General features: G+C 45.6%; 1 protein-coding gene across 1 annotated transcript in view; it reads right to left on the bottom strand.

The window, feature by feature from the left end:
- The window catches only part of LOC132782146 (transmembrane protein 184A), a 41,004-nt gene that overhangs the window by 4,934 nt on the left and 21,843 nt on the right, over positions 1-14,227 (bottom strand). Inside the window, exons 3-9 of the mRNA XM_060786857.2 lie at positions 11,221-11,478; positions 6,352-6,517; positions 6,000-6,090; positions 5,714-5,789; positions 4,552-4,643; positions 2,504-2,673; positions 767-964 (exon numbers count right to left, since the gene is read on the bottom strand). Of these exons, the coding sequence (XP_060642840.2) occupies positions 767-964; positions 2,504-2,673; positions 4,552-4,643; positions 5,714-5,789; positions 6,000-6,090; positions 6,352-6,517; positions 11,221-11,478 (1,051 nt within the window). The remainder of the gene's footprint in view (positions 1-766; positions 965-2,503; positions 2,674-4,551; positions 4,644-5,713; positions 5,790-5,999; positions 6,091-6,351; positions 6,518-11,220; positions 11,479-14,227) is intronic.

The following is a 14,227-nucleotide window of genomic DNA, read 5'->3' as shown; positions in this document are numbered from 1 at the left end:
CTCAGCAGTTTAATCCTCTGCACCACCAGGGGCTCCAATTTAGGATCACAAAATCTAAATAGTTAGAAGTGGCCATCTAGTCGAACCCCACTAACATTCAGGTATATACAACTAAAACACTCCTGAAGAATGTCCACCCAACCTCTGTTTAAAGACCTCCATAGGAGGAGAGTATACCACTCTCCAAAGCCATCTAGTTTAGTATTGAATAGCTCTTAAAGGTTCGAATCTGGGGAGCGGCGTGAGCTTCCGCTTTCAGCCCCAGCTTCTGCCAACCTAACAGTTTCAAAACATGCATTTATGAGTACATCAATAGGTACCACTCCAGTGGGAAGATAACGGTGCTCCATGCAGTCATGCTAACCACATGACCTTGGAGGTGTCTACGGACAATGCCGGCTCTTCAGCTTAGAAATGGAGATGAGCACCAACCCCCAGAGTTGGACATGACTGGACTTAAAGTTAGGGGGAAACCTTTACTTTTTCTAGCTCTTAATAGTAAATGAAGTTCTTCCTTAATGGTCAGGTAGAATATATTTTCTTACAATTTGAACCCATTAATTTATCTTCTAGTTTGAGTTTGCTCCTTCTTCTACATGACACTTTCAAGTCTTAGTAAAAGCTTTCAGCCAAAATAAGCTGGTATTTTTGGCCTCATCCCTTTTGTTTTGGCTCCATCGTCCATCTTTGAGAACTTGCCTGAAACTGAACGTAGCCCTTAAGCCAAGAAAGGTTCCCCACACTTTGATTTCGAAACCCTGGTTACCTGTTGCGCTTTCCTTTTTCTCCCGGTAGACCTGGCAGGTAAACGCATATCGGAGGGTGATGGAAGCAAAGAGCATCTCAATGCATATGATGAAATTCTGATAACCGGCAGCAACAGTCCCAGCTCCCACCGCCTTGCCGTCAATGATCTGAACCTCTGGGATCACCCCACATTTCTCCAGGATTGCCAGCAACATCCCTGTTTTCAAAAAGAGATAATGCAGTACTATTTATGGATGTATGTGTAGCATCTATGATTTTAGAGCACTAAAGTGACCCAGGTTCAAAGCATCATTAAACTAAAAGGAATCCCAAGGGTCACCCAATATAATCCCTCTTTCAATGTGTGTACCCATTATTAAAATACAGTAGTATCTACTGGGGTTATACCAAAATCCATGGAAGCTCAAGTCAAATTTACAATGACATAGTAACATGGCCTCCCAAAGATTTGCCTTTGGAAATATCCCCCATGGATGAAGAACTCATGGATACAGAGGACCCTTTGATACTTGGGCTTTGAGCTAGCAAGTTTCAAGATATTTTGTTGAGTTTACATAGCTGCCATTGTCCCATCCTATTGAATCTTGGTGGTGGGTGAGGGAGTGTAGTTTAGGATAAACTAGAGCTCTCCGACAGAGAATTCAGTCCTTCCTTCCTGAAACTGCCAATCCTAGGATTCCACAGGATGCAGCCATGGCAGGTGAAGTGGAGTCCTAGTGCTATATATATGAGGGCGAACAAATTGAAACTGAATCCAGACAAGACAGAGGTCCTCCTGGTCAGTCGAAAGGCCGAACAGGATATAGAATTATAGCCTGTACTTGACGGGGTAACACTCCCCCTGAAGACGCAGATTCGCAGCTTGGGAGTGATTCAGGATTCATTGCTGAACCTGGAACCCCAGGTCTCAGTGGTGGCCGGGAGAGGTTTTGCACAATTAAAACTTATGCGCTAGCTGCGCTCATACCTTGGGAAGTCTGACTTGGCCACGGTGGTCCACACTCTTCTCACATCCTAATTAGACTACTGCAATGCACTCTACGTGAGGCTGCCTTTGAAGACTGCCCGGAAGCTTCAATTAGTCCAAAGGTCAGCAGCCAGGTTGCTCACCGGAGTGGTGTACAGGGAGCATACAACCCCTCTGTTACGCCAGCTCCACTGGTTGCTGATCTGCTTCCGATTACAAGTCAAAGTGCTGGTTTTAACCTTTAAAGCTCTAAACAGTTCTGGCCCAGACTACATGTCTGAACATATCTCCTACTATGAATCATCAAGAAGTTTAAGATCATCTGGAGAGGTCCTGCTCTCGATCCCATCGCCGTTGCAAACGCGATTGGTGGAGATGAGAAACAGGGCCTTCTCAACAGTGGCTCCCCGTCTGTGGAATTCCTCCCCAAAGATATCAGACTGGCCACCCCCTTCTTCTCCTTTAGAAGGAAATTCAAGACTTGGCTGTGAGACCTTGCATTTAACCATTGAACAACAGCTTGTTATGAAGAAGACATAAGCAATTTCGAAGTGACAATGAATTGATCCAGATTCTAATTGCCGTGTTTTAACAACTGTTTGGTTTTAATGAATTGGTTGATTGTTCTTATCATTATGATGGCACCTGAGTCCCCCCTCGGGGGTGAGAAGGGCAGGCTACAAATATATGAAATAAATAAATAAATAACTAATGGCAGTGAAATGGAAAACTAAAGGAGATGCCATCCCTGAAATTGAGGAGGCCCACCTTGCCAGAAGGAGAGGAAGATCACAGCTTTGATAGTGAGGAACTTGAGGACAGGCTCAAAGGGGCGCAAGAGGTCCATGGTGGCGAAGTAGAAGAGGAAGAGGGCGTAGAGGGCCAGGCTGACGGAAAAGTTGTAGATGATGGTGATGTAGAGGTAGCCGCTGTGGACACTGTGAAGGCAAGGAAGCAAAACAGAGTCAGGAAGGAAACAAATGCAAAACCTCCTTGGTTCTTGAACAGCTATTTGGATTATTCTTTCGATCTAACTAGGTGAGATCAACCAGACTTTGGCATCCAACTCTATTACTCCTTTCAACCAGATGCTAGGGAGGCTGTCCAGGTTGTGAACCAGTGCTGTGATGGTCTGGATGACGGCGAACAAATTGAAGTTGAATCCAGACAAGACAGAGGTCCTCCTGGTCCGTTGCAAGGCCAAACAGGGCATAGGGTTACAGTCTGTGCTGGATGGGATTAGGTAAAGGTAAAAGTTTTCCCCTGACATTAAGTCCAGTCATGTTCAATTCTGGGGGTTGGTGCTCATCTCTTACATTTCTAAGCCGAAGAGCCAGCGTTGTCCATAGACACCTCCAAGGCCATATGGCCAGTATGACTGCATGGAGCGCCATTACCTTCCCGCTGGAGAGATACCTATTGATCTAATCACATTTGCATGTTTTCGAACTGCTAGATTGGCAGAAGCTGGATCTGACAGCAGAAGCTCACGTCGCTCCCTGGATTTGAACCTGCGACCTTTTGGTCAACAAGCTCAGCGGCTCAGCAGTTTAACCCACTACGCCACCTTAAAGGTGCAGGTTTGCATCTTGCGAATTCTCCTGGAGTCATCGCTGAGCTTGGAACCTCAGATTGTGGTGGTGGCTAGGGGGGCTTTCGCACAATTAAAACTTGTGCACCAGTTGTGCCCATACCTTGGGAAGTCAGACTTGGCCACGGTGGTCCACGCTCTCTTTACATGCAAGATAGATTACTGCAACGTGCTCTACATGGGGTTTCCTTTGAAGGCTGTTCAAAAGCTTCAAACAGTCCAATGGGAGGCAGCCAGGTTAATAACTGGAGCAGCATAAAGGGAGCACACAACTCCCATGTTGTGTCAGATCCACTGGCTACCTGTTTGCTACCGGGCACATTTCAAAGTATTGTTGAAGGCTTTCATGGCCAGAATCACTGGGTTGTTGTAGGTTTTTCAGGCTGTATGGCCATGTTCTAGAACAGTGGTTCTCAACCTGTGGGTCCCCAGATGTTTTGGCCTACAATTCCCAGAAATCCTAACAGCTGGTAAACTGGCTGGGATTTCTGGGAGTTGTAGGCCAAAAACATCTGGGGACCCCAGGTTGAGAAACACTGTTCTAGAAGCATTCTCTCCTGATGTTTCGTTCCTGACCTCACAACCTCTGAGGATGCCTGCCATAGATGCAGGTGAAATGTCAGGAAAGAATGCTTCTATAACATGGCCATACAGCCCGAAAAACCTACAACAACCCAACAATTCAATCCAAGCCCAGTTCATCTGTCTGAACATATCTCCCTTTACGAACCATCGTGAAGACTAAGATCTTCAGGGATGGCCCTGTTCCTGGTCCCACATTTGGTGAGGACGAGAGAGAAGGCATTCTCAGCAATTGTTGCCCGGCTATGGAACTCCCTTCCTGGTGAGATTAGATCAGGACCCTCCCTTCTGTCCTTCAGAAAGATGGTAAAAACCTGGCTGTAGGATCAAGCCTCTGGGACAGTGAAATAAGGCAATAATAGGAAACCAGCATGGTGTTTTGTGATGGTTTTAAACAACTGATTTTAAAATAGATATAACAGATTTTAGTGTTTGTGTATATTTATAGTTATTTTATGTCCTGGCATGGGATGTTTGCCATATATATGTTGTGGTCCACCCTGATTCCCTTTCAGGGTGAGAAGGGTGGAATATAAATGTTTCAAATAAATAAAGGCAAGAGCAACTCATGGAGAGAAGGAGGAAAACCATAGGGACTGGCTGCATATCAATTGTTTGCCCAAGCCCTTCCTTCTTTGCTCACTTGAAATCTCCATCGTTATATTTCCCAAAAGCTTGCAAGATGATGGTGATGAGAGCCATGAGTGGTTTCACAATGCAGAACTGGAGTGTGGCCTGAAAAGGAATTGAATGAATGAATAAATGAATGAATGAATGGAAGGAAGGAAGGAGAAAAGAAAGAAAGAAAGAAAGAAAGAAAAGAAAGAAGGAAGGAAATAAAAAAAGAAAGAAAGAAAGGAAAGAAGGAAGGGAGAAAAAGGAAGAAAGGAAGGAAAGAAAGAAAGAAGGAAGGAAAGAAAAAGGAAGGAAAGAAGGAAGATAGAAAGATAGATAGTAAAGGAAAGAAAAGAAGGAAAGAAGGAAATAAGAAAGGAAGGAAGGAAGGAAGGAAGGAAGGAAGGAAGGAAGGAAGGAAGAAAAAGGAAGGAAGGAAAGAAAGAAACAAGGAAAGAAAGAAGGAAGGACAGAAGGAAGGAAGAAGCTAGGGAGGGAGGGAAAAGGAAGGAAAGAAGGAAGATGGATAGATAGATAGATAGATAGATAGGAAATAAAAAAGGAAGGAAGGAAGGAAGGAAGGAAGGAAAGAAAGAAAGAAGGAAAGAAAGAAGGAAGGAAGGAAGGAAGGAAGGAAGGAAGGAAGGAAGGAAGGAAGGAAGGAGCTAGGGAAGGAGGGAAAAGGAAGGAAAGAAGGAAGATAGATAGATAGATAGACTGATTGTAAAGGAAAGAAAAGAAGGAAGGAAGGAAATAAAAAAGAAAGGAAGGAAGAAAAAGGAAGGAAGGAAGGAAGGAAAGAAAGAAAGAAGGAAAGAAAGAAGGAAGGAAGGAAGGAAGGAAGGAAGGAAGGAGCTAGGGAGGGAGGGAAAAGGAAGGAAAAAAGGAAGATAGATAGATAGATAGATAGAGAGAGAGAGAGAGATTAGATAGACTGATTGTAAAGGAAGCAATCACATCACAATCTTTCCACCTCTCATCCCCCTTCTCCAGTCTTTCCTCTTACCTGTGCCAAAATAGCTTCAGCATCTTGACTCGCATCTTTAAAATTCAGAGGAAACCCCAGAGCAGACTCCCAGTCCCAGCCACCCATCCCAGTGGTGACTATCAGTGTGGTGTTCAATACAGCTCTGGTTCTGCCTCTCTCCCTTATGTACACACACAAGCAATTCCATCCCAGTGCTACTCACCTGCTTGCAAAACCTGAGGAACCCGATTGAATAGGATATCCCTTGCAAACAGCACGTGCCATAGGTACAACTGGACCTACCATGGAACAAAACAACCACTTATCAATGCTGACCGAATAGTGTTGCATTGCGTTGCGGTTTACTTAAGACAGAGGCAAGCAGGGCCACAGTATCTATGGAGCTTCTGGCCCACCTGCTTCCTTGCAAATTGAGTAGCTGCATTAACCCAATTCCTGGCTTAAAACGAATCCTGCAAAGCCACCGTAACCCATTCCTGTGAACTTACACGATAGGCTTCCCTCGGATCTCCGCCATAATGGTGCTCTCCCCTCCAAGATACTCGAAGCAAAGGCTTAGGAAGCTGTAGATCACAAATGCTGCCGGAGAGAAGCAGTTGTCACTCAAGACCACATTGATAACTCACAGTTCACTGCATAACAGGTAACTGGAAAACAGCCATTCTCCTCCACCCCCATCTTTTAAAAAGTTATGGAAAAGTTTGATAGCTTAAGGGACACAATGCTTCCCCTCTACTGTATGATTTGACCAGTCCAGGCTTGGCTACTATTTATGAAGCATCATGAGATCTGTCAAAGTGTACCCAAATTCTCTCCATTGAAGCATGAGATGTGGCTCACCTTCGTAGCAGTCACGGACAGAATCGAAGTAAACATAGTACTGGTGGCTGCCGATCATCAGGAGGCTAAGCCAAGAGTCAAAGGCATAAATGGGCACAATGAAGAGGATGCGGATGATGTAACGCTGCTCATTGGGGACGGTGTAGTTTTTCAAGTGCAAGAATATCTGGAGAAAGACAGATCAAAACAAGTGAGGCATACAGAAACGAACCAACAGAAATCTAGCTCAATCAGACTTTTATTTTTGGAAGATAGTGATCATGTTGATTTATTGCCCCCCTTTTGTCACGATTATGAGGCTTTAAAAAGATCTTACTGCCCTGTTTCCCTGAAAATAAAGACATACACATAAAATAAGCTGTAGCAGGATTTCTAAGCATTTGCTCAATATATGCCATAGCCTGAATGTGTGTGTGTGTGTGTGTGTGTCAGGAGTGACTTGAGATACTGCAAGTCGTTTCTGATGTGAGAAAATTGGCCATCTGCAAGGATGTTGCTCAGGGGATACCCAGATAATTGATGTTTTATCATCCTGTGGGAGGCTTCTCTCATGTCACTGCATGGGGAGCTGGAGCTGACAGAGGGAGCTCATCCGTGCTCTCTCCGGATTCGAACCTCTGACCTGTTGGTCTTCAGTCCTGCCAGTACAAAGGTTTAACTCATTGCACCACTGGGGCTCGGGACCCCCAAAAAAGGACATAGTGATAGGTGTGTCAGGTCTCGGTCATTCTGTGCATGCTGCAAGCTGAAGCATAGATGGAGACATAGAAAGTGCTAGTAAAGTCTGCTCAGTGAAGTGAGGAGCAGGATGCTCTGCTTTAGGTAGAAGAAGTAAAGCCGTGGCTGCTGTTTTACTTAGCACTGTGGGTCTCTTTCCTGCAGCAACAACCAGCAGGAGGAAGAAGAGAAGCTGTGTCCTCAACGGGAAGAAATAAACCTGTGTCCTCAGGGAGAAGAAGTAAAGCTGTGGCTGCTGTTTTACTCAGGACTGTGGGTCTCTTTTCCACAGCAACAACAAGCAGAGGGAAGAAGTAAAGCTGTATCCTCAGTGGGAAGAAATAAAGCTGTGTCCTCAGGGAAAAGAAGTAAAGCCGTGGCTGCTGTTTTACTCAGCACTGTGGGTCTCTTTCCCACAGCAACAACCAGCAGGGGGAAGTAGTAAAGCTGTATCCTCAGGGGGAAGAAATAAAGTTGTATCCTCAGGGAGAAGAAGTAAAGCTGTGGCTGCTGTTTTACTCAGCACTGTGGGTCTCTTTCCCCCAGCAACAACAAGCAGGGGGAAGAAGTAAAGCTGTATCCTCAGTGGGAAGAAATAAATCTGTGTCCTCAGGGAGAAGAAGTAAAGCTGTGGCTGCTGATTTACTCAGCACTGTGGGTCTCTTTCCCCCAGCAACAACCAGCAGGGGAAAGAAGTAAAGCTGTGACCTCAGCAGGAAGAAATAAAGTTGTGTCCTCAGGGAGAAGAAGTAAAGCTGTGGCTGATGTTTTACTCAGAACTGTGGGTCTCTTTCCCCCAGCAACATCTAGCAGGGGGAAGAAGTAAAGCTGTGTCCTCAGCGGAAAGAAATAAAACTGTGTCCTCAAGTAGAAGAAGTAAAGCTGTGGCTGCTGTTTTACTCAGCACTGTGGGTCTCTTTCCTGCAGCAACAACCAGCAGGAGGAAGAAGAGAAGCTGTGTCCTCAACGGGAAGAAATAAACCTGTGTCCTCAGGGAGAAGAAGTAAAGCTGTGGCTGCTGTTTTACTCAGGACTGTGGGTCTCTTTCCCCCAGCAACATCTAGCAGGGGGAAGAAGTAAAGCTGTGTCCTCAGTGGAAAGAAATAAAACTGTGTCCTCAAGTAGAAGAATTAAAGCTGTGGCTGCTGTTTTACTCAACACTGTGGGTCTCTTTCCCTCAGCAACAACCAGCAGGAGGAAGAAATAAAGCTGTGTCCTCAGCGGAAAGAAATAAAACTGTGTCCTCAAGTAGAAGAAGTAAAGCTGTGGCTGCTGTTTTACTCAGCACTGTGGGTCTCTTTTCCCCAGCAACAACCAGCAGGGGAAAGAAGTAAAGCTGTGTCCTCCGGTGGAATAAATAAAGCTGTATCCTCAGGGAGAAGAAGTAAAGCTGTGGCTGCTGTTTTACTCAGCACTTTGGGTCTCTTTCCCCCAGCAACAACCAGCAGGGGGAAGAAGTAAAGCTGTGTCCTCAGGGAGAAGAAGTAAAGCTGTGTCCTCAGGGAGAAGAAGTAAAGCTGTGGCTGCTGTTTTACTCAGCACTGTGGATATCTTTTCCCCAACACCAACCAGCAGCAGTCTGTGGGTCTCTCTCACCCCACACAACACCAGGGGATAGGGGGACAGCTTCAGCAAGTAGTCTGCTACTGGGCCCAGAGAGATCTTCCCATAAATGAAGATTGTTGTACCATACTTCATTTTTTTAAAAAGACACCCCCTGAAAATAAGCCATAGAGTGTCTTCTTGATGAAAAAAAAATATATAAGGCAGTGTCTTATTTTCAGGGAACACGCTATTAATAGTCCTATTCAAGTTGTCCATATTCATAGATGAACCACAATCTCAGCCGCAGGACTCCCACAGTTTAGGAGAGCTATTCCACTTTGCAGGTAACAAATACAAGAACATAACCCTAGATAGTGGCAAACAAGGTAAACACAGAAGGACAAAGTCTGCTCTGATAAGCTCTTGCCAACGGGAAGCGATCGGCAGCAATGAAACCAGTCCAGTTCAGAGACTGAGCCCAGAAAAGGCCCCCTTTTTGGACCCCAAGTCTCCTCAGTTTTATAAAGACCATATATTTTCTTGGTGTCTACTTTCTGTAGTAGGCTTCCCTAACTTGATGGCCTTCCAGATGGGTCAGACTACAATTCGCATTGCTAGTTGTAGATGAGGAGGCACGAGGAAGCTAACTACGTCTTTGCAAGCTGGAACAGCAAGTGATTTCAACCTTGCAGATTGTAGCAAGGTGCCACTTTTTCAGGTGTGCTGGAGATTTACACTCAGCTCTGCAGCAGAGCCTTTCAGAATTGGAAAATGTGCATCTTCTCTTTTTGGAGATGAGCCATGAAGACTGGAAACTCAGAACTTGGCCCTAAGATCTGGCAATGATATTCCTCTCTACAGTGCTAAACGTAATTCTTTCCCACACTTCCATTCCTTTTTGCACCATGTTTTAAGGAGATTGAATAATGATAATAGTATCTGGGTTGTTGTGAGTTTTCCAGGCTGTATGGCCATGTTCAAGAAGCATTTTCTCCTGACGTTTTGCCTGCATCTATGGCACCATCCTCAGAGGTTGTGAGGTCTGTTGGAAACTAGAAAAATTGGGCTTATATATGTGGAATAATGTCCAGGGTGGGAGAAAGAACTCTTGTTTGTTTGAGGTAGGTGTGAATGTAGCAATTGGCCATCTTGATTAGCATTTGATGCCCTAGCAGTTTCAAGGTCTGGCTTCTTACTGCCTGGGAGAATCCTTTGTTGGGAGGTATATAAACCCCATTTTCCGAGTTTCCAACAGACCTCACAACCTTTGAGGATGCCTGCCATGGATGTAGGTGAAATTGTTGAAGGCTTTCATGGCTGGAATCACTGGATTGTTGTGAGTTTTCCGGGCTGTATGGCCATATTCCAGAAGCATTCTCTCCCAACGTTTCGCCTGCATCTATGTCAGGCATCCTCAGAGGTTGTGAGGTCTGTTGGAAACTCGGAAAAATTGGTTTATATACCTCCCAACAAAGGATTCCCCCAGGCAGTAAGAAGCCAGACTTTGAAGCTGCAAGGCCATTAAATGCTTATCAAGGTGGTCAATTGAAACACTGACACTTGCTTAAAGCAAACAAGAGTTATTTCTCCCACTATGAAGCTTCCACAGATATATAAACCCCATTTTTGTAGTTTCCAACAGACCCCTCAACCTCTGAGGATGCCTGCCACAGATGCAGGTGAAACATCAGGAGAGAATGCTTCTTGAACATGGCCATACAGCCTGGAAATTCACAACAACCCAGTGATCCCAGCCACAAAAGCCTTCGACACTAATAGCAGTGTTACTCAACTTGGGGGTCGGGACCCCTGGAGGGGTCGTGAGGGGGTGTCAGAGGGGTCACCAAAGACCACCAGAAAACACAGTATTTTCTGTTGGTCATGGAGGTTCTGTTTGGGAAGTTTGGCCCAATTCAATCCTTGGTAGGGTTCAAATGCTCTTTGATTGTAGGTGAACTATAAATCCCAGCAACTACAACTCCCAAATGTCAAGGTCTATTTCCCCCAAACTCTACTAGTGTTTACATTTGGGCATACTGAGAATTCGTGCCAAGTTTGGTCCAGATCCATCACTGCTGGAGTCTACAGTTCTCTCTGGATGTAGGTAAACTACAACTCCCAAAACCCAAGGTCAGTGCTCACCAAACCCATCCAGTATTTTCTATTGGTCATGGAAGAACTGTGTGCCAAGTTTGATTCAGTTCCATCATTGGTGGAGTTCAGAATTCTCTTTGATTGTAGGTGAACTATAAATCCCAGCAACTACAACTCCCACAGGACAAAATCAATACCTCCCCCCCCCCCCCCCCCCAATCTGTTACTATTCATAACAGCAGCAAAATGAGTTATGATGTAGCAACGAAACTAATTTTATGGTTGGGGGTCACCATAACATGAGGAAGCGTATTAAGGGGTTGTGGCATTAGGAAGGTTGAGAACCACTGCTAATAGTATCCGCTACAATGACTGGAGTTGTCATAAACGGCAGTCTGCTAGGTCACACAGTTCCCAACCAACCTTAAAACAGAAACAAGCTGGAATGCACTAAGCAATTTTGTTAATGGGTGCCATTTTACAACACCTTGAGACATCATCTCTTCTTCCTACCTGGTGGAACGTGATGAAGAGCGCAGCCCACACAAAGAGACCGGAGACAGCCTTGGCTGTTGAAGTGGTCAAAAAGAGGTGCTGGTTGTCCTGAGAGGCATTCTGTCCCGTTCGGAGTTGGGAGCCGTCAGCCACAATGAAGTGGCCGGTCAGCATTGGGTGGACACCTAACTCCAAGGTGGTACTAGGAACCATGCTGGTGGCCAGTAGTTCTCCTGCGGGAGGAGAGGACTGGTTGATGTAGGTGGAATCATTCATCTGCAGAGGAAGAGAGAAGGAGCAAAGGCAAACATCTCAGAGGGAGAGGAGTCAAAGTACAGCGGGAAGAGATAACGGCCAGCCTATAAAACGATGCAGGCAGAAGGAGTCAGTGAACAAAGAACCATTGAATGGTTTTACAACCTTGGCTGGTTCAGTTAGGTGTCTTCATCCATTTGCATTATTTTCTATCACAACAACACACACTACTTGCTTCTTGCCACAGCTTGATGCAGAACAGAGGGTGAGCCCTGGCACCAGATCTGTCACTCCTTCTCACCTGTCACCAAGGAGGCTGTCCAGACCTCGAATCGGTGTCTAGCTGCTGTGTTGGACTGGATGAGAGCTAACAAATTGAAACTGAATCCAGACAAGACAGAGGTCCTACTGGTCAGTCGGAAGGCCGAACAGGGCATAGGGTTACAGCCTATGTTGGACGGGGTTACACTCCCCCTGAAGACGCAGGTTCGCAGCTTGGGAGTGATCCTGGACTCATCGCTGAGCCTGGAACCCCAGGTCTCAGCAGTGGCCGGGAGAGCTTTTGCGCAATTAAAACTTGTGCACCAGTTGCGCCCGTACCTCAGGAAGTCTGATCTGGCCACAGTGGTCCACACTCTTGTCACATCCCGTATAGACTACTGCAACACACTCTACATGGGGTTGCCCTTGAAGACTGTTTGGAAACTTCAACTGGTCCAGCGAGCGGCAGCCAGATTGCTCACCGGAGCGACATACAGGGAGCACACCATCGCCCTGCTGTGTCAGCTCCACTGGCTGCCAATTAAGTTCTGAGCACAATTCAAGGTGCTGGTTTTGACCTACAAAACCCTTTACAGTTCCGGTCCAGCGTATCTGTCCGAACGTATCTCCCTCTACGTCCCACCCCGGAATCTGAGATCATCTGGGGAGGCCCTGCTCTCGACCCCACTGCTATCACAAGTGAGGCTGGTGGGGATGAGGAGCAGGGCCTTCTCAGTGGTGGCCCCCCACCTGTGGAACTCACTCCCGGGGGAAATCAGGGCATCAACATCCCTCCTTGCCTTCAGGAGGAAGGTAAAGACGTGGTTGTGGGACCAGACCTTTGGGCACCCTGACAATTAGATATGGAAACCAGATGGATAGGACCAACAATTTGTGGAAATTGGAACCTCAAACTATGAGTCTGCGAAACACTGACCATCAATGAGGTTTGTATTGATTTTATTGCTTTTATTGCTTTTATGGTTGTTTTTGCCGCTTATAATCACCGTTTCCTGTTAATTGCTACTGCTAAACTGCTGTTTGTTAATTGTTGTTATTGTCCTTTGCTGTTATGTAATGCGGGCATCCAATTGTGCCTTGCTTTTGTAAGCCGCCCTGAGTCCCCCCCCCCCCCCCCCGGGGTGAGAAGGGCGGGGTAGAAGCAACCGAAATAAATAAATAAATGACAATTGGGAGGGAAGGAGAAGTAAATCCTTAAGAAAGTGTATTGTCGAAGGCTTTCACGGCTGGAATTGTTATGAATAACTTTCTCACATTGGAAAAGAATATCCCACTTCTGACACCAATTATGTCGTGAATGACTTTTCAATAGCTTTGAAGCATAGGTTCTTTTTATTGCAATTTCCAGGGTGAGAAGATATATCAGATTACAGAAAAACATTTAGACAAAGAATGACATTAGACATACAGACATACAGATTTGATGCAGTTACATTGGATGTACAATTACATTGGTTAACAAACAAACAAAAGGGGAATTACATTTTCACTCATTCACACACATGTACACGCATTCATCCACGTGAATCAAATATTATCGTAATTAAAGCCTTGGCAGACTGTGCAAAAAGGATCTGCGAAGCCCACCTCCTCCAAGATGAACTGAACCGCCTCAATTGGGCTCTCCAGGCCAATGGAGACTCCCCCTCAGACATCAGAAGAGCTGCAAGACCAAGAACAAGCCACGAGAGTAAAGATGAAGATCCACCCAGAGGAAAAGTGTTCCTGCCATACATCAAGGGAACCACTGACCGCATAGGGAAGCTGATGAGGAAACACAACATACAAACAATCTACAAACCCACCAAGAAAATCCAACAAATGCTCCGTTCAGCAAAGAACAAGAGGGATCCTCTCACCTGTGCAGGAGTCCACCGTATACCATGCAGCTGTGGACAAATCTACATAGGGACCACAAAACGCAGCATTGCCCAAACACAAATCAAGGAACATGAAAGGCACTGCAGACTACTTCAACCAGAGAAGTCAGCCATAGCAGAGCACCTGATGAACCAACCTGGACACAGCATATTATTGGAGAACACAGAAATCCTGGACCACTCTCACAACCACCATGTCAGACTACACAGAGAAGCCATTGAAATCCACAAGCATGTGGACAATTTCAACAGAAAGGAGAAAACCATGAAAATGAACAAAATCTGGCTACCAGTATTAAAAAAAACTCTAAGATTACAACAGCAAAACAGTGGAGAGGAAACAACCAGGCACATCTTAACACCTCTCAACAAAAGACTCCCCCAGGCTCAGCCAGGCCTTCAAATGCTAATGAAGGTGGTCAGTTGAAACATTCACACCCAGCTCCAGCAGAGAAGAGCTCTTTGCCCCACCCCAGTCATTCCACAGATATATAAACCCATTTTCCTAATTCCAACAGACCTCACTACCTCTGAGGATGCTTGCCATAGATGCAGGCAAAACGTCAGGAGAGAATGCCTCTAGAACATGAACATGGCCATATAGCCCG

Source organism: Anolis sagrei, chromosome Y (genome assembly GCF_037176765.1).
Source record: "Anolis sagrei isolate rAnoSag1 chromosome Y, rAnoSag1.mat, whole genome shotgun sequence".
Taxonomy (NCBI): domain Eukaryota; kingdom Metazoa; phylum Chordata; class Lepidosauria; order Squamata; family Dactyloidae; genus Anolis; species Anolis sagrei.
The sequence above is the reverse complement of the archived record's forward strand: the minus strand, read 5'-3'. Positions and strand labels throughout refer to the sequence as shown.